The 21,224-nt window shown below is 38.8% G+C and overlaps 1 protein-coding gene across 1 annotated transcript in view; it reads right to left on the reverse strand.

Annotated features, from left to right (window-relative positions):
- Nucleotides 1-7,971, reverse strand: part of LOC149037454 (uncharacterized) — a 37,217-nt gene extending 29,246 nt beyond the window's left edge. The window contains exons 1-7 of the mRNA XM_089187976.1: nucleotides 6,435-7,971; nucleotides 5,581-5,841; nucleotides 3,409-5,383; nucleotides 3,122-3,184; nucleotides 1,952-2,062; nucleotides 1,505-1,851; nucleotides 684-909 (exon numbers count right to left, since the gene is read on the reverse strand). Of these exons, the coding sequence (XP_089044102.1) occupies nucleotides 1,669-1,851; nucleotides 1,952-2,062; nucleotides 3,122-3,151 (324 nt within the window). The 5' untranslated portion in view covers nucleotides 3,152-3,184; nucleotides 3,409-5,383; nucleotides 5,581-5,841; nucleotides 6,435-7,971 and the 3' untranslated portion in view covers nucleotides 684-909; nucleotides 1,505-1,668. The remainder of the gene's footprint in view (nucleotides 1-683; nucleotides 910-1,504; nucleotides 1,852-1,951; nucleotides 2,063-3,121; nucleotides 3,185-3,408; nucleotides 5,384-5,580; nucleotides 5,842-6,434) is intronic.
- Nucleotides 7,972-21,224: the final 13,253 nt, after the last annotated feature.

Raw genomic sequence — 21,224 nt, forward strand, 5'->3', positions numbered from 1 at the left:
CCTTCCACAGAAAGGAAATATGGTACATTTGCTTCTCGTTTTCCTTAGAAATGATAGCAAGTTGAACAACTTGTTTGGACTAGCTAAGAAAAAATATATTAGACGGTTTGCTATTTGTTTGATCTCAACAGATATCTTAATTCGCTCTCTTAACAACAATGCATTTGAGAAATGCACCAATGGCAACGCTTTTAACATTGTGACCATTGCCCACTTTTTAGTTACATTAATCCAAGAACACCTAGAAGATTTGGGATGTTTTTCAAGATAATTGTACAATTTTATGGCATGTAAGCAGCCCCAACAGCTAGGGTAAGTTCAAATATATTGCAAGTTTCAAATATGTTGTGGCAACATGTATTTGGCAAAATTTCTTGCATAGTTTGTAGTATTTTGCATGGTTTTGTCAATTACGCAGGATTTACCTGAAATTCATGGCTCCCTGACCACACCAAAACATCAAAAACCCTGTATCAGTAACCTTCTTCAAAAGTAATAACTAGCCAGAAACAAAATTTGTCTTATCACTCAAATAATCCTACTCTATTATAATTAGCCATGAATAATGACTTTCTCATGCATTTTACTTTCGAAAGTATCCAAAGAATTTATTAAATGAGTCATGGCTGATAAATATTTGGTACCCCATCTAAAAACAATAGCAAAATCACTTTTTTATTTACCTTCAATGTTGCTCCTTTTAGAGTGCTTTCATGATTAACTGATGATAGCTCTCCATGAACTAGTGGAAAACAGTCAAGTGAAGAAATGATGGTGAAGGTCCACTTTGCAAAACTTACACAACCTTCAGCTCGGCAGCCGAGCAGCAATCCCTCTGATTTAATACCACGATACAATCAGTTGGTTTAACCATAAAGAAAAGAACTCTTTATACATAATCCAGAATTTCTGTAAAGGAAATTAAAAAATGCTAATACTATCGTCACACTGTCTATGGAGCTAATCAAGTTATGGTGTGAAAAGATTTACTGGTATAAGGTTAAGCCCATTTATGTCGTAAAAAAGACAAAATCATACTGGTTAAAAAGTGATCTGCTAAGGAAATATTTAACCTCTTCACATTCCTACCCCTGGATTACCAAATCTGATTTCGGAAAAATCCCATTGACACATTCACCGTACATCCACAAATTATCCTACATGTGTTTTGTCCAAGAATTATCCCTAAATACTGCAAAGAGACCATTGCATACACAGCCAGTGCTCTTAAGGTGTAGAGAAAATCTTTCACTCTAAGATCTTGTTTACAAATTCTCCTTAAACTTCAGCCATCTGACATCCTACATGTGTTTTGTATGGGCATTATCCCTAGCTACTGCAAAGCATTCCGAACAAATCCAGTCCCAGTAAGGTTCTGTATACAGGAAATCTTTCATTCTAAGGAGATCTTTTTTTGCAAAATTTCCTTAAATTTCAGTCGCCTAAAACTTAGCAACAAAGTTTTCTAGGTCTTCTAATTAATTGAGGGCGCAAAAAGGCATACCTTTGAAGCACTCTCTCCTTGCTCCCCATTGTTTATTGTCGGTTCTCCAATAAATACAATTTTAACAAAGTCATCTGCACCTCATAACTGATTTCATTGAGCCTGTTTAACATCTTTCCATACGTGCCTCTGCCCGATGTTCATTCTGACTGTTTTTTTAATACTCAAGTTGTTGAGCAACCCGTGATAACCTTGATGCTTTCCTTGGTCTGAGGCTGGGGAGTCTGAAGGGCTGGATCTATGATGCAAGCTTCTCTTCCTTTGCCCACACAATTTGAGTTTTGTTGCTTTCCATCATTTGATACATTGCTCACCCAAACATTACAGCATACATCTGTATGTAACTGCTATTGTAATTACAGGAAAAAGGGAGAAAGCAGTATGTAATACATTCAACATCATTGTTGCCAGGGATGATCTCAACTGTATGCAATACTGAATCCTTACTTGCAAGGTCTGTTCTGGACACTTGTTCCTCATCGTTTTTCTGTGTTTCCTCATCCCCTCAACCAGGCTGATCTTCCCATTCATGGTCACTTTCATAAAAAAGACTGGTAACTGAGAGAACAAAAAGTCGCCTAAATGGTGATAAAAAGTTGAAATGGACATACAATTTTCCAAGGTCTTCTCTGCATTTTTTAATGCTTCTATTGTGCCAGGTAAATTCATTACCTCCACCTGGTCAGGGAAGAGCAGAATTAAGTCTAAACCTTCATCCTGACTCGCATGTAATAGAACTTTCCAGAACATTTCATCAATTCATGCATTTATTATGTAATACTACTAAAATAGTTCTCATGTAAGCTTCTGGAATGTTCCAGAACACTTTGTGAACATATTTATAGACTCGCTTATGTAGTAGGAAGAGTAGTTGTTGCTGTCTCAGAGAGAGTTACTGCGCAAGATTGCTTATTTGAAGGAACTTTAGGGACAGCAGTGAGATTGTGTTAGTGGTGAGCTACGATATAGACTGTGGTGTGCTTAATTAAGTTTATTAACAATAACTTATGTACTGCTTTGAATAGTGGCTCCATGTTAAGAACATTGCTCACTGTTTAATAAAGTAGTTGAGTTTGTAGGATTGTAGTGCTTTTCTGTCGGTTATATTATACCGTAACACTTATTGAGAATAACTGTTAACTTTTCATTCACAGGTAACATTTTTCTTTAGCCTTGCTTCAGGTTCAAAGGTCAGGCTTCTGAACTAGCAAGTAAAATATGATAATGAATATTGGTACATCTTTATGGTTACAAACAACTTCGAAAAAGAAATGTTCAAAGACAAGCTTATCCCCTTACACCCTCACATCAGTATGCTTAATCTCCATCCACACTGTTCTCTACACACTTCTTAAGGTGCTAGCAAAGAGAATTTATTGAACAATCAAGAACTTCCTCAGTTGGGGATCAGTTCCTTTATTCCTGCGACCTCAATGTGTTATTCAGGTGTGGTATTTTAAGGAGAAATTGCATGTAGATGCTGGTCACTTTTAGGGGTTAAAAGAACTACATGTACAGAAAAGTGAGAAGGCAAGTAAAACTGTACTGTTAGTTAGTTCACTGTCTGTATATTTTCAATGCATATGAGAGGAAACATTCAGAGCACTTTAAGTGTACCTTAACTCTATCTTGTTCACTTTCCACCATTCTTTGAATGTGTGCAACTGTTATAGCAACTCACTACAAACAACAGAAACAAAAATCAGTGTGCATGTCATGTTATTTCTTAACTGGATAAATACATTCTGATTGAAGATGTCCCTTTAAATCACAAGTTGTCACAGAGAACCCAAGAATCAAACGGAGCTTTTTCTGCAGAGGTCTTTCAACCAGCCACTTTTTTCTTCACATAATAACATACATTTTGCATAATTGTCATAGTTGTTGGCAATGTTGGCACCTACCTTTGCTATTTGTTATGCAAGATCTCCTGGTTCAGTACTGTTATCATTCCAGTTAGAACGTTGGTATTATGATCTTTAAGGTCCCAAGTGCAAGCTGTCACCATGGCGTTTACTGTGTTTTTGCCGTTCATCTACTTCAATAGTCAAAGTTGGTGCTTTGTGGGGAATCATCTACTGGCCCGGCAGTTTAGATACAGCAGGGAGCAACCTAAAAACTCCTTTCTTGCGCAAATTCGACCTTCGCTGTCCCTGTCGAGTCCCCTATCTTGACTCGTGGCACATAACAAATACCCAAATGAAACATTGACTGTATTCATCTAATGGTGCAGCCTCCTTTAATCCCTGTATACTGGAGAACACTTCAAGCGGCAATATTCATCCACAACCAGGACCACTTGTACTAACTTGTTATCAACATTGACAAATGCAAATATCAATTTTCCAAGCAACATAAGGTCGAAGTGATTGGAGTGATTTGTCAAAAGAACTAATGATATTTAAAATTATATTCTGATCAACCCCGGTAAAATCAGAGTTCTGTTATTTGGAGTACCACAACTACTGCAGAGATTTCCACCATTCAAACTAACCCTTCAACAAACAAATATCACCTGAGACTGTCACCAAAGACCTAGGCTTTCAGCTGGATGCGAACCTCAGTTATAACACACATATCACTGGGAGTCTCTCAACCTGTCTATTTAAGTTAAAACTAATCAATAGAATTAAGTATCTTTTGGATAGGAAAACCCTGTTCCTACTTATGAATGTCTTTATTTTTGGCAAATTATTATATTGCTCAAGCGTCTGGAGCAATACCAGCCATAGCAACATTGACAAATTACACAAAGGTCAAACCTTTGCTGGATGAATTGTTCTGGGACTAGGACCATATTTCCGAAGAACAACCATCATTGAAAAGGCTCCCTATTAAAGATAGACTTAAATTGAATGATGCAACAATGGTTTTCAAGTGCATTAATAATCTTGCTCCAGATTACCTTGAAAATAAGTTTAGGTTTTGTTCATGTATTCATGACTGGCAAACTCACTCAGCTAGTACCCTAGATATACCTTTTTGCCATCTTTCCACTGGTCAGAAGTCTACAGAAGAGAAAAACTGTGGAACTCATCAAGCAGTAATCTTAAGTCTTAAAAATGTCCCAAGAAATTTAAGTGCCCATTTACTAAGCTGCTCTAAGGTTCACCTCATTGTTTTATATTTTTATTCTTCTGATATATATATTTAGCTGTAACTATAGTGTTATTTTCTTTAATTTTCGTTTTATTTCTTCTAATCATTTGTATTGCTGCTGAAAAACCCATTCAGGGAGCTTCAATAAAGATCTGTATCTGTGACTATCTGTATTGATATTTTATAGATTCAATCTAAGGCTCAATGCTATTGTTGGTGATGATAGTGACCATAAACCTTCCTTGTCTAAATGCCCACATTCATTGCTAAAATGGTGAAGATCACATATCGGCATACCTGCATCAATACCTGCATACCTGATCAATACGTTATGCTAATTGATTGAAGCACTTCCTTTAACCTTACATTAAAAAATTAAAAATGAAATAGTTCAGAGTTTTTTGTTTATGAAATATATGCACCGTAATAATGCTTTAGGCCCGAGATAATGGTCAGAACTAAGGAATTAGAAGTTAAGACACATCTCTTCATTCTATTCTTCTATAAACCAGTGATGTCAAGTAAAGTTATTATCAGCAGTGCTAGGCGGTGTAAACAGAGTGAAATAATCATTACCTTTGCCTTTACAAACCATGTTTTATCAAACCAGTTCCTGAAGCTACTGTCCTGGAGGCTGCATTTTTCTGAAATTAATCCTTTGATATTGATTTGGCAACAGCACAAAGTCAAAACCTCCATTCTTAGTCTTCCTCAGCCAACTCTCCCACCAGCGCTGCTGTCAGAGAAAGTGACAGATGTGTGGGGTCCATTTGTAGTACACTGTATTTGTGAAAACATACGAGGGTGCCACTTATTTAGACTTGTGTCAGTTGTTTAGTGTATTAAAAAAGAAGTATAAAAGTAAAGCATCTAAAATGCAAATCTACAGCACCACACAGGTGCATTGATTAACCAAACTCCAAATGACTGTTGTAGGTAAGTAAGTACATTTACAATCTTTATTATTAATTCCCTACCTGTGAATGTTTGCTTGATTGCATTTATTTCCTCTAGGAAAAAGTCTGTCAAAAAATATCAGGGTTTCCAAGTAGCTTTCTAATCCTGGAGGATTGCTAACAGTTCTCCTATTGCAGCTATTGTTTCACTTTTAATGGGATATGTGGGTCTGTTGGCTACAACTGCCTATTTGTTAATAGTGGTGGTGAAGTTTGACCCACAAACAGCTTACGGTCTATTTTCATCTCTTCCATTCTGCCTATAAGCCATTTGTGGATAAGCTGGAGAATACCAACAAGATAAGATTAATGTTTGATACATGCACAAGAAAGAGTTAAAGCAAATCCAAGCTACAATCAGCATCAAAATGAGTTGAAACATACATTGTATTTGAAGAGTCCTTTGTATGTGTAGAATAACAATCCTGTCTCTACCTCTCTCAAAATAATTGACCAAACACCCCCTTCCCTCATTCAATGTTGCTTGTATGGAGCTTAAGGTTCATGGAAACACTATGCAACATTGTTTTGGGGAGTGGAGGTGAGGAGGTTAACTAACAAGGGCAAAAGAGATAAAATGGAAGGAATAGGGGGTTAAAAAGGTCGATGTCCACAATTTTGTCACCAATAGTAGGTTTGGTGAAAACAAAGCATTATAGGTTGAAACCCAATTCAGATCCCCACAACTACACTTTGTTTGACGTTGCATTATTTACATTTAGCTTAAGAAACTATAGGCCGTAGTGGCATAAAACTGCTAGCAGGGACCATTACTAGTAGCTGTTACTTGTGAAGGCCTTTTGCCAGCAATCATCACAAAAGCCTCACGTGTTAGACATAAGAACTTGCGAACATATTCATTAAAAAGAACAAACCTCTTCAGTAATATGACCTTTGTGTTCCTCTTGATTTGGCAAGTGGTTTCTGTTGATATGGATCTTTAATTTTCATGAAATGTCCCTCCGAAGTTTCTCAATGTCATCCCTGGTCTACTCAATAAAAAAAGTTAAACAGATCAATTACTTTACAACCTAGTTGGAATTAAAAATGCTTGGTTTTTTTTACATGTACTATTAACCAGATGTAAAATGTAAGAAAATTGTCGTGACTGTAATATCAAAATATCTGCATGTTGATTGGCTCTTTTACAGAAAACCTAATGAAAGTGCGCAAATCAAGGCCAGCCAGTTTTGTTAAAAGTTTTTTCTGAAAGGAACAGAGCTACAGTTAAGGAAGCCATGAAGAGGGTTCATCATGAGAACTACACATATAATTTGAACGCCTTGAAAAGTAGTTCATTGGAGAAAGCAAAATGTGCCCCGGAGGAAGGTACTGCTTTAGAATTGAAAAGAAAAACGCCATAAAGCTGACCAATAAGAGCAAGTTTGGTTGGCTTATGGTCAACGAATACCTATCTGACAAGCTCTGATGATGAAAAGAAAATGTTTCAAGCAGAGAGGAGAGCAGAGAGAAAAGTGGTTCAGGATAAGTGTTGCCAGCAACAACAGGCCAGCTCTTCTTAAAGACCATCCATTTACCAGCCAATCACTTCAATACCTCCAGGTTCTTCATATTCATCAGCATGCCCAGTGTGTTGGAAACACCAAAAAATAAACATTAAACTACCATTGAGACCCTTTGGATTGGATCTAAACCTAAACTTATCTCAACATCCTTCAGAACAGCTACAGAACTCAAGATAACTACAATATGATAGCTACAAATTGCAGACAAAGATATTTCAGCAAAGGATGTCACTAGGTTGCACATGTTACGCAGCAACAACAAAAGTTATTATGTAAGTGTCTTTGTTGGTTTTTTTTTAAAAGTTCTCGAACACCTTCTGCACAGTCTTTATTTGTGATCAAAGTCTTTTCAACAGTTTCCCCCTCTTTGACTAATCAAACTCCTGAACGGCGTTTTGTCTAGCCATATTCCAATAAAATACATCTCATCTATTTTAGGAGCGGATTCACCTATTTGTCCATGAAGGAGGTGATTCGGCATTGGTGGTGAAGTGTCTTTAGGATGGGCTGACTGGTACGTTAGGGGATGGGGATTTGAGAGGGCTTCCACTCCAATGAAGGCTGTGGTCATCTCTTCATCATTGACATTGGCATTGCCGAGAACTGCCCAAGTGGCCTTTTTGCAGCTTTGATCATGACCTCGTGGACCCCTCCAAAATGTGGCATCAAGGGCAGGTTAAAATCCACTTGACCACTTTGTTCACTGTTTGGTCCTCAACTTTGTGTTGATCCAGAGCATTTTCCATATCCTAAAGTTCCTTAGCTGTATCGATGAAATTTGGTCCCCGATCACTGGCGATTGTTTTTGGATATCTCCGACAACTGGACATGCACATAAAGCACCTCAAGGAACTGGAACATAAGCGATTTTGAGATTGACTCTCTTCCAGGTGTGACAGCTTAGAGTCCAAGTTCCGCAGCACAATGGAGTTTGTAAGGTTTATCGTGTCAGTGAGACCAAGATGACTGCTACTAAGTTTGCTTTTCAGTTCTTTGGGCTTAGAAACAACTGCATTTACAAAGTTTTTAATAAATTACTATTTCACCCTACATAAGGCTTTAACATACTTACATGACATAACAGTGTCTGCTTACACCTTTCTGAAGTGACTATTATACAACTAAGGTCATTTCACTTCTTCTCAATGACAAAGGGACCAAAACATCTAGAACTAAGTGTATTACCAAGCCCTGGCAACAATGCAAGAACCTTTTGACCTGGCTTGACGTTATGTTCTACAGTATCTACATCATACTTCGCTTTCATAGACTTCTGAGTAGAACTAAGATTATCTTTAGCTAACTTACAAGCTCTCAAAAGTTTATTGCGAAAATCTGAAACATGCTGTAGAAAATTAATAGACTCAGTACTGCTAAATAATAACTTCTCTTTGAGCAGTTTAAGAGGCCCTCTCACAGTGTGCCCAAACACAAGCTCAAACAGACTAAACCCCAGAGACTCCTGTTCTGACTCGCACGCAGCAAACAGTAGTAGATGGATACCCTTTTCTCAATCTTTTTCTGTTTTGAAACAGTAGATCCTGATCATGTTCTTTAGTGTTTGGTGCCATCTTTCGAGAACTACTTGACTTTGAGGATGATAGGCAGATGACCTATACTGTGCGATTCCAAGCTCATACACAACTTGTTGAAATATGCCAGACATAAAAATTGGAACCTTGGTCAGACTAGATAGAGCTTGGAAGACCTACCAGTGTAGAAAACTTAATTAAAGCCCTGACTTTAGTCTTTGCATTGATATTTCTCAAGGGTTCAGCTTCAGGAAATCTGGTGGATGCGGGCATGGATGGTCACCACATACTGGTTTCCAGACCTCATCTTGGGTAGTGGCCCTACACAATCAACAATGATTCTGCTGAATGGTTCTTGAATGACTGGCGGTGACTGTAAAGGTGCTTTTCGAATGGTCTGATTTGATTTCCCAACCATCTGGGCGAGACACGACTTGCAGTATTTCGCTACATCTTTTCTTAGATTGGGCCAGTAGAAATGGTCCAAGATCTTCTGGAAGGTTTTGTTTACACCCAGGTGCCCAGCCAAGGGGGTCTCGTGAGCTATGCCTAAAATGTCCTGTCTATAGGTCTTTGGGACAACAACCTGGTACTTGACAGCCCACTCATCTTCAGCAGGAACATCAGGTAGTCTCCACTTTCTTGGAATATCCAAGGCCTTTACAATAGTCGCAGACCTACAGCGGCTGCCAGTAACTCTAATCACCGTGTTGTCATGGGTGTCAGAGGAGTAACCCTGGTTTTCGACGCGATCATGGAGACTTTATAGCACTCTTCATCGTAGGTACATCTCAGATAGCTTACTGCCCCATAAGCACTGTTTGAAGCATCCAAAAGGGTGTGAGCACTGCTCGATCTCTCTTCTTTTGAATCACTCAAACTCTAAAGACCATTGTTGGGCTCGCATAATGATCTCTTTGAGTAACAGGATCATCCCATCCTACACCCATTGTCAACAAATCTTGAATAAGGATCTTTGCTTGGACTACGAACAGACTGACGAGACCTAATGGATGAAATATTTTGGCTACTTTCCCCACAATAAACCTCTCAGTTAGAATGCTCCCCAATGCTGGAGTTGGAACAAAAAAGAGAAAACATATTCTTGCACATACCACAGAATTCCAAGGGTGTTTGTCACTTGCAAGGTGTCATGGTTGAGGTTGGTTTCTAGTGCTCTGCGCTCCTGGGGAATGGCTGATAGCAACTTCAGAGAGTTACCTAACCATCTATAAGCCTTCATTCCTGCTTCACTCCACAGATCTGGAAGTTCTTTGAACAACTGGATTGCACCATCACTGTCTCTCATTGAATCCCAAGAAGCATCCATGTATGTTGACTTTTTCAAAGTTTCAGAGGCAAGCGGATATTCTTTCTAGTACTTCTCGTCATTTTCCTGAGACACAAACTGGGCACGAAACGGAGTGGATGCATCTCCAAAAATGATGCATTCAAATTTGTGTACATCGGGACTTTCATCAACTTCTTAATTTCTCCAAAGAAATCTAAACAACAGACAGTCTGTAGGCCGGATGCGTATCTGTAAATACATTTCGCTGACATCACAGTCTGTGGCTACTGCAAAATGACGAAAACACAGGAGGACTTCAAACAGATTTTCTTGACACTTGGGGCCTGGTAGAATTTGATTGTTTAAACATGTATCTTGTAACTTTGCCCTAGCATCAAACACGATCCTCGTCTTAGTAGTGGACCTGTCAGAACAGCATACAGGGAAGTAAGGGAGGTACCACTAGATCTTTTTCGTTTTGGCGTACTTTACAAATGTAACCCTTTTCGAGGTAAGACGTGATAAGGTTCTGATAATCTTCTCCCAGTGAGGGCTGGCAAGTCAGACCCTTCTCTGTATTTCTAAGGCAGCTGAAGGCCATCTCATAGTTAATTGGTAATGCTGGATGCTCATGCTTCCAAGGTGTGGCAACTTGATAACGCTCTCCCTCATGAACAAATAAGACTTGAACTTTATCAAGGGCTATCTTCTCCTCTATTGTCATTGGTGTTGCGCAAGCTGGATGCCTAAGGTTTCAACTTCTCAGAAATGCTTCATAAAATCATTTAGTTCTTCCTTTTGGTCTGTTAAAAAAGGTACAGGCCCGATTAGATCTGTGAATCTTCATTGATGCTTTTCCTTCTGGACAGCCGATACATGACCAACCCAATGGCCCTAGTCTTGCAATTCGTTAGCCTGGTTTTCCTCTGATGTCAGCTTTTACCAAATGAAGATCAATCTGGCCTTGACCAATCTGAAGATGAATCATAGGATCAGCTGCTGGTTCAGGAAATCTGCATACATGTAAGTGAGGCCATCAATCTTGGTACTTCAACCAATCCACTGCTTTGTAACTTCCAGTTACTCCACGGGAACATGTCAGAGCTTTAAGAGGAATTCGAATGTTTCCATCACAGCTTTCTAAATTCATTTTAAGCAGCATCCCATCAAATGTCTGAACGGTGTCATTAAGGACATTTACTGTGACTTCTTCATATTTCACAGATAATCGAGGCACTCCAGCCAGCTCCTCATTAACATACCAAACACTAATCGCGTCACCAAAGAGGGCATTCACCTTGATCCTTTTGCCATTTGTGGAATTCCAGACAGGTACTGTTCACAGAGAGGCAATTTCGTCCTGTTGGGGAGAGATAGGTGTTGTAATGTGGGCATGCCCATCGACTCCTTGATGTGAGCTTGATAAGGGCCTTTCATGATCTGTGGTCGATGTCAAGACTCTCACTAAGGGTGACACATTCACATTTATTTCCATGCTTACAGGTCACAAGTTTCTCTTTTTTCCGATTTATGCCGGAGTTGGTTGTAGTTCCTTTTGCAGCCACTGAACCCGCATTTCTTTGTTCTTCTACAATTTATCCCTTGGTGATTGCTTGCCAAACAACCAAAGCATAGTTGTATGCCCTTTCACGACTTTCCAACAATCGTCCACGCTCATGGATTTGAGCTTCTCACAGCTCTTCATTGGGTGGTTTCCTTGACATACGCCACACTTTGACTGAAAGGTTGTAAAGGCTTCACTGTTAGATCTTCTGTCTTCCCTCTTGATTCTTCCTTTGGCAGCAAGCCCTTTGGCATATTCTGAAGATTTCACTTGATACTCTGATTCCTCAGTTATCCAGTCTCTCAGATCTTTGAGCCATTCTCGTGGACTGTGCTCTTTTACCCATCTGTAGAATCTGCATAACAAAGTCTCTCTGAAATCATACTAATGAGGAGGCTTCCAGGTTTAAGTTTAATGTATTTAAGGCTAAAATTCGTGAGGGGTTGCCACTGTCTTAATAAGGCTATCGGCAAACTTGTCAAGCTCTTGCACATTACCTTCTTGAATAAATTTAATTTTCTTCAACTCTTGAAGATAATTCTGAAGTCTTCTTTTTTCACCTCCAAACCTTTGTTTGAGAGTATTTTTGCCTCTTTGTATGCTTCATCTGAAAAACTCAGCTTTGAGATGGATTCTTCTGCTTTCACATGAAGGCAGGACTTTAATCATATCATCTGGTACCTTTTAATCTCGTCTGAATCGTCCACGATGCTTTGGAAGGTGGTCAAAAAGAATTCAAACTTTGTCTTGTTACCACTAAACATTGGCAATCTGTTCTATTTGAGATTCTTATCCGTGGATAAATTTAAAGGCCGACTAGGCTAGGAAAAAGGCATCAAAGTCTTTCTTTCTTTCAGCTGAAGATTGCATTCGCTAGAACCACTCTTTCCCTGTGAAAAAACCTTTCAATGGTGATGTTCAAGACAAAGAGGAAAGAAAATCCTTGACTGTCCCAATCTCCTTGTCCATAAACTCCATGACTTTGTCGATTTCTTCATTTGATCTATCTACATTCTTCTAGTCACCTTGCTTGATGTAAATCAATATCAATTCACTAAAATCTCTTCTTCAAACATTAGAGCCATTAAACGAGAGTAACGCTTAATAAGTTGCATCTTTACAACATTCTTCAGTCTTTTTAAGTTATCCAAAACAACATCATTTGCATCGGTTTCTTACAGGCTGTCCACAGCACTTTCCCTGGCTTTGCTCATCTCTATAGATCCGGCAAGCGAACAAGAAGCCTTGCTCTGCTACCATTTTTGGTTGGACCAAACATCAAAAAATAACCACTAACCTACTATTGAGACCTTACTTATCTCAAAATCCTTCGGAATGGCTACAGAACTCAAGAGCCAAGAAACATTCTGCTACTGAATTATACAACAATTTAAGATAACTACCAATTGGGGACAAAGATATTACAGCAAAGAATGTCACTAGGTTGCCTACATTACTCAACAACAACAAAAGTTATTACGCAAGTGTCTGTTATTTTTACAAGTTCTTGAACACCTTCTGTACAGTCTCTTTTGGTAATCAAAGTCTTTTCAACAGTGTAGAGATCTCAGCAAGTTCCACAGTTTAGGTCCCTGTTTCCAGATGAGTGTCATATTCATCTCTTTCCATTTGAATCTTTAACCTCATCTTCATTGGCTTTTTGTTTTTGCTTCAAATATACGGCGTTTACCATACAGGTCACATGCAAGTACTCTCTAGGTATTCTATTCTCTTGCTGCTGCTTTGATTATTCAAGTCAGAGCAGAAAAGCATGATGGCAGCCAAGAATTGTTGGCATATTGTTGTACTTGAAGTCTTGCCCATGGGCAAAGGAAACTGTATTTACCCGCCAATAAGCCACGCCTGTGAGCAGGCCGCACCCCAAACTTTTGATTAATTTTGGTGGAAGTAATTGCATGACTTTTTAGAAGCTTTCGGAGCAATCTCAACAAGTAAGATTCATAACACCTCCGGATTTACCTTAGTTCTTTCAATCCTTTTAACCTTTAACATGTAAATTTTCACCATACACTTTTTTTTTTAGTTTATTCTAGGCATCACTAAACCAAAAGTACTTTGAGCTTAAGTGCAAATCCAACACTAATCTAAGCAATTTCAATTATTTGAGATCTGATATGAAAAACGAGCAGTTTGGGAACAGTTTAAGGTCATTGACTGATCTGATTCAATAATCTTTTGTCAAAATTAGGGTCTGGATCAATGGGGGTAAGCTTTTATACACTTTGACAGACCAAAATAATCATGTGCTTTTAAAAATCCATGTAATTGACTGCTACACATCTTCATTTCACTCGGTTAAAAAAGGAAACTTGCATCCACAATTAATACGTTCCAAGTTATTTTGTTTGGAAGGAGGAGACTTGGTGCCAGAATGCTTGTATCTGCATTTAAGCTGCACCCCTAACTTTATCCTATTTCTCCCTAGCCTTTCTGAGGATAAGTATGGGTAATAGCAAAACTTCAAATTTAGGTTATATTTTTAAAGCCAAACAGGGACAAAATATTTGACAATTATTGGCAAAAAGTAAAAAAAATATTCTTGAATAATCCCCTCTGCTTTATCATGGGTATCATATGATAACATTCTCAGAGCCTGAGGATGATTATTCTTTAATTATACTGTTATTGGTCAGCTGATTACCAGACTAACTGCATTTTGCTAACATTTTCCACCTAACAAACATTAAAAAAAAATTGGCCAGTTTTGGAAATTAGTGCATCAGTATTAGCATCACCCCATGCTGGTTGATTATAGCAGAATAACTAAATTTGTGACCCCAATCCAAATTTGGTATATGGTCACTGCTTTTTGTTACATTTTGTGCATTGTTGACAAGTTGGTTTCACAGATGGAAAGATAAGTGCACATAAATTATCCGGATCATGTGTACTATAGGTGGACTCGGTCGACATATCGGGCGACAGTCGACCGATATATCGGTCGACTATCGGTCGACTATCGGTCGACTATCGGTCGACTATCGGTCGACTATCGGTCGACAATCGACCGACTATCGGTCGATAGTCGACCGATAGTTGACCGATTGTCGACCGATAGTCGACCGATGGTCAACCGATATATCGACCGACTGTCGGCCGATGCATCGGCCGATATGTAGCGATCAACTGCCGGTGAAGTATCGGTCAAGTATCGGTCAAGTATCGGTCAAGTATCGGTCAAGTATCGGTCAAGTATCGGTCAAGTATCGGTCAAGTATCGGTCAAGTATCGGTCGAGGATCGGTCGAGGATCGGTCGAGTATCGGTCAAGTATCGGTCAAGTATCGGTCAAGTGTCGGTCAAGTGTCGGTCAAGTTTTGGTCAAGTATAGGTTCACTTACCGACCATATCGCTCAGAAGAAAATAGGCTAAGAAAGAGTGCGAGGTTTTTTCGATATATGTTCCGATTTGGTAATGGAAAAATACATGGTAAAGTTGGTCGCTCTTGTGTAACTAATGTTGTACCTTAACGTATTTCCATTATTCCTAAAACTACCCGGCTTATGCTTTATCCCTGATGTAATGCTGCCCTTAATCCAACATATCTAAAATGATTATTATTCCTTAGCTCTTATAGCTCTAACAGGTCCTTAACGTTATTTTGCTTGTACAACGTTATCGATATTAACTGTCCAGTTTATGTCGGTAATGGGATCCACCTAAATTGTATCAGCTAAAATTGCAGTGTGTAACTACCCAGCTAAACGAAAAGTAAATGATCTTTTGAAACTGAACTAGGCGGTTAAACTCATAAGCAAAGCGATTTTATAAAGACTTCTTTTTGCAGTAGTATGTACATGTTGGTTTTGAATTAGAATTCACATGAGTACACCCTACGAGTACATTTAGAACTGAGAAATCAGATTCTTATAGGCGGGTAAGTACTGTAGTTTGACTTACTAAAACAAAATCAAGTCTGCAATGAATATCTAGTTGTCTTTGCCTCCAGATAATCCTCTTGCCATTTGGATTAAAAATTCTCCAAACATCGCATAGCTCCAAATTTTCCATCGCATTTTGCACTACCTTTAAAGCGTTCTGATGTGTTCTGGTGATGCCATTTTTTCAGAGAAAATTGAGAGAGTAAAAAACATCCTAAGCAGCTGGTCTGCTAGGAGACTTACTCTTCTAGGTAAAATCACGATAATAAAAGCTTTGGCAGTATCCCAAATTGTACATGTTTTAACCTCTTCCAACGCATCAAGGTGTACTTAAGGAAATCGATACCCTGCTATATGACTTTCTCTGGGAAAGCAAATGGGACAAACTTAAAAGGACACAAATGATCAATGATTACGATAAAGGAGGCCTCAAGATGATAGATATTCAAAGCTTTAATAAATTGCTAAACAAGAAGTGGGTAAATGGAAACTTTTCGTAGACTTCCACCTCCAGAAGTGTAGGGGGAAAGTAATGTTTTTAAAGTGCTACTACGATCAAACTATCCATATCCATTTTTTATAATTTCGTGTAAAATATGACTGTCTAAAATACCTTGCTAAATATCAATCCATTACGACCATCAGAAATCTTTTTTTTATTTGTATTTTTATTTCCGAGAAGTTGCAGTCGCCATTTCTTTATCTCGTTCCAATTATAGCCTGGTTGAGAATTAGGGAAAATGACGTCAAATGCTCAAAATACCTCGCGTAAAATAACTCGAGTGTGCTAGACTATTGCAATGTTTGAATTTATTACAGGTAAAAAAAAAAACCCTTTTTTAAGAACCTAGATTTTAAGAAAAAAATAGATTAACTGAAAATGTTAGACAAAAATTGTACATTAAAACTCCTCTTTGAAACAGGTTCTTTTTTTTTGAGAAATTCAATCAAAGCAACAACACAGTTCCATGTATTAATGCTGAGTTTTGTTCTGTTTATCTTGGATAGCTTTGTAAACTTGGTAAATATATGCTTGGATTTTTAACGTATTATGCATACAATACCAAAAATAGGCCACGCCCTCCAATGACAAACAACTCATTTATTTTGAAAACTAGACTGCGAGCAGAGGGCGCGATCGACGAGCGCTGAGCGGCCAAGCAACGATCTCTTTTCGTTGTGACTGGCGCCCCTGCTGCTCGCAGATCACGGCCTCGCCCCTCATCGCTCGTCGATCACGTCCGCTTTTTCTTCGTTCGTTCCAGTGGGATTTCACTGCAAAAGAGACTGCTCGCAATCTATTTGAAAACAAGAACCTGTTAAAGAACCTGAGTAGCCAAATTTTCCAGTTAAGCACCATCTTTTATAATAACCTTCTTAGCCTTGCTTGGAAAAAATTAGGTTCCTATTAGCGGGTTTTTTACCGTATATGCTTCTGAGTCTAAAATTGAAAAAAATACCAAATTGCACCAATGTTGCACTAAGGTCACAGGAACTGTCCCGTTTCGGGGGAGGGGAGTACTCCCGTAAATTTTGAATAAGTGTGTGCTTCGAAGAGTCTTGAACCCTGTCCCACTTTAAGGATGAAACAAACGAAAATTGTCCAAACACGAAATATGACACCCTATTCAAGGAAAAACAATAACCAAACAACGGCTAACCACGCGCGGCAAAACACAAATCTCGATAAAATCGCTTTGTTGACAATTTTAGCGGAATTTGCTTTTTGTTTAGCTGGCCATTTACACACTGCAATTTTAGCCGATACAATTTACATATCCTATCTAAAGATCACAACGGAAACACAATGCTAACAGAGGCAAAACGATAACCGCCAAAACCATACCCTATCCCGCGGCACATACATAGACAAATGTACCCTATCCCGCGGCACATAAATAGACAAATTTCATTAAAACGTGTTGAATATATAGAAAAAATTAAGAAAGACTGTTTCCTAGCAGGTGCAGGACATAAGTGGGTATTATAAACTGAAATACGGTTGATGTAATGGTTCGTATGTATTTTAGTTGATATGTTTTCTGTTGTAAAAAAGACCTGAATGAAATACAATGTATACGAGGCATCGAGGTGAATCTCTTTATGGGCACATTTCTTGATGACACATTAATTGTTTCAAGGTAAAATGTGCACAGTTTTTGGCATTTTGGCTCTAATCTGGCTACAGGTTTTGCCGAAGATTTTGGGAATAATTCGGATGGCGCTATTTTTCTGTTGAAGTCACTACGGTGAGATCGACTTGCTGGGATGGAAGAGAAGAGAATAAAACGTGCTATAGCCATTCGCGAGAAGAAGATAAGGTGCAAATAAGCTTACATGTGTTCAATTGATCCTCAAAGGATAGTGACTAAAACACCACACGAGCACTACGAGTAACATACAAGTACATACGAGTAATTACGAGTCATACGGGCGCACACAGATACATATGAGTAACATAAAAGTAACATATACGAATACATGGAGTAACACACAGATAACATACGGTCAAATGTGGGTAATACGCATGAAATCTGCAAAGTAAAATACTAGAAATTGGACCTTTAACGGAAATCGTCGATTTGTTTTTCACTGCTCGGTATGGAGAGAAATTAGCATTTGAGGTGTGTGTGTCTGCGTGTGTGATGGGGGTGGGGGGGCTGGGAAGAGACCTTCCTTAATGCTTCCTGTGAGCCTATTACTGGATAAAATAGCAATAACAAAACTAATAATAAATTAAAATACTATTCAATCCTGTAGGCTGAACAACAACGCTGATTTCCTACGGTTACCACCCTCCCGAGGTAATACCCGGGACAAGATCGGCCCTTGTGACCCTGGGGTGGAAAATGTTTGAAGTTTTCAGTTTTTCCCGTGGGTAGGGGGTTGGGCAACTTTAAATAACTACCCACACAAAGACTCCTGGGGCGAAACGAGATATGTATTATTTTACTATTTTTTATAATTATTTCATTATTTCTCATTTCTTTTATTTTCATTGTATTTCTTATTATTAATTTATGTTATTTCTATTTTATGCAGCAATAGGCTCACACGAAGCACACGCAAACACACCCTCAAATGCTAATTTCTCCCCACCATAGTTAGTAGAGTCTCCTCTACTAACTATGTCCCCACACTACCCCGTTTTGTACATATGATATCATTTGCACATTTATCGCGATTGACTACCTAAATTACCCCGACCTGCTCCCGTGCTGGTCTCGTAGCTCAGTCGGTAGATCTAATTCGGAGGTCGTGGCTTCAATCCCCACTTGGTCAAATTTTCTTTGCCCCGTGAGGACTCCCAAATTTCCTTTAAAATGGTAGTAACCCAGGGGGATTTATTGTATCGGCAGTATTGCCTTCTTCCAGCACCCAAACATTTATTTTAAAAAAATTACAATTTATATTACGGTGCTTCGCGGTTCACATCCTATATCTACATCATTTGAACCAATGAATACACCGAGCAGTAAAAACAAATCGAAGGTTTCCGAGAAAGGTCCAATTTCTCGTATTTTACTTTGTTTTTACAAATCAAAGGAAAGAAAGTCAATTAAGCTTTCGCTAAAATGCATGCGATCAAAAACCATTTCCCATTTGAGTTTTGAAATGTAATTTTTTTTTTGATGACAAACTGCAGTTACCAATATACATCTTGTATTACGGAGGACAGTAAGGAAATTAACCAACGTTTTTTTAAAACACTTGCACACAGCCATTGTTTTGCTCCATTTTGTCGGACAAATATCTCGAAACAGTTGTATCCCTATGAAGTGGATTTACAAAGCTACGGAACCTAATACGATCTATATTTTCAACCGTCACCACCATTTAGTACACCAGCGTTGAAGACTACATCATCGGAAAATGAAATTTCCTTACTTGCGGTCCAATGGGAACAAACAGTGTTAGAATTGTTTTGACGTTTACTAAAAACACGAGCTTGATATAGAATGAAATAGAAATCAAAACTTTATGAGTGCGGCTGGAAGTATTGCGAGTTCACTCTACCGACGTCCCGTTTGCCGTCATGTCTCAAACTGGAGGTTTTTAACCCTTTAAATAGTCGAATTGTGTGCTCTTTATCGACTGACGGTGACACTTTTTTTTAAAGAATAATGACAGCGGCGGTGGAAAAACAAGTTAAAATGCCATTCATTGTCCAATGAAATAAGCTTCCAAAGCTCAGATAATAAAACCAAATATAACCTAAACTTTGAAAAGGGTGTAGTAAGTCTCCAACGCATAAACATCGTGCGTTGTAGATCTCATAATTTTGATCTACTGTAAGTGAACACAGATCCTTAATTCTCACACCACATCTATCTCCGGAAAAGTAACAGGCAAAGTCAATAGGTTGAATATACTTGAAAAACTAGAGAGGGTAAAGGACCGTGCACTTAGGTATGACATGTATTTATAGCAAAGACCCTTCATTAAGAAAGAATGCTCGATATGATTGGTTTACAAAACACATTAAAGGGTCGTCTCACCCAAGATATGTTAATTACGATAGACAGATGTTTTCAAAAGAAGACACCCACCACTACAGCTAATTCATTTTAAGTAAAGAACACGCATCGTAATTAAAGGGGCACAAATATGCTTTGATACCTAAAGTAAGATGTACAAAACATGGTCTAAGGTCTCTTCGTTACTTCACCGCTGTAAGGACTTGGAATTCGCTGCCGGAGACGATACGCGCTATGGTCGGCGCAAGAGAAATTTAAAACTGGATTCCAGACACGCAATTTACATCTAAATTATGAGGTAATCATATTACTTATTAGAGTTTTATATCTTTTATCGTGGAATAAACCCTCCCCCCCGGGGGCAATGAATTATCGGCCAAGTATCAGTAAAGTATCGGTGAAGTGTCGGTCAAGTATCGGTGAAGTGTCGGTCAAGTATCGGTGAAGTACCGGTGAAGTATCGGTCATGTATCGGTCAAGTATCGGTCATGTATCGGTCAAGTATCGGTCAAGTATCGGTCAAGTATCGGTCAAGTATCGGTCAAGTATCGGTCAAGTATCGGTCAAGTATCGGTCAAGTATCGGTCAAGTGTCGGTCAAGTATCGGTCAAGTGTCGGTCAAGTATCGGTCAAGTATCGGTCATGTATCGGTCAAGTATCGGTCAAGTATCGGTCAAGTGTCGGTCAAGTATCGGTCAAGTGTCGGTCAAGTATCGGTCAAGTATCGGTCATGTATCGGTCAAGTATCGGTCAAGTATCGGTCATGTATCGGTCAAGTATCGGTCATGTATCGGTCAAGTATCGGTCATGTATCGGTCAAGTATCGGTCATGTATCGGTCGAGTATCGATGGTTTAAGACTATATCGGTCGACACATTTATCGGTCGACTGTCGGTCGACTATCGGTCGACTATCGACCGATAGTCGGTCGACAGTCGACCGATGGTCGATTGTCGACCGATAGTCGACCGATAGTCGACCGATATATCGGTCGACTGTCGCCCGATATGTCGACCGAGTCCACCTATAGTACACATGATCCAATTATCCTTCAAACTGACACCAGTGCAAAATACTCTGGTCCAACCCATACAACTTTTATCGCAACACAATTAATCAAATCTTCGTTCAAACAAGTTCGTTAAAAAATTTGGATCAATATCAGTATCTGGCCAACTGCCCACCTACCCCTCCCGTAATCCAACAACAGTCTATTGATAACAAGTTAGGGTTAATGTTGGGTTAGGGGAGGGGTAGGTGAGCAGTTGCTCAGATACTGATATTGATCCAATAATTTTAACATGCTGTTACATCATAAAATACTGCAAGATATTACATTATCTTTTAGATAAAACAAATCGTCTTACTTTTTT

The sequence above is a fragment of the Pocillopora damicornis genome, chromosome 11 (assembly GCF_964200805.1).
Source record: "Pocillopora damicornis chromosome 11, jaPocDami1.2, whole genome shotgun sequence".
NCBI lineage: Eukaryota > Metazoa > Cnidaria > Anthozoa > Scleractinia > Pocilloporidae > Pocillopora > Pocillopora damicornis.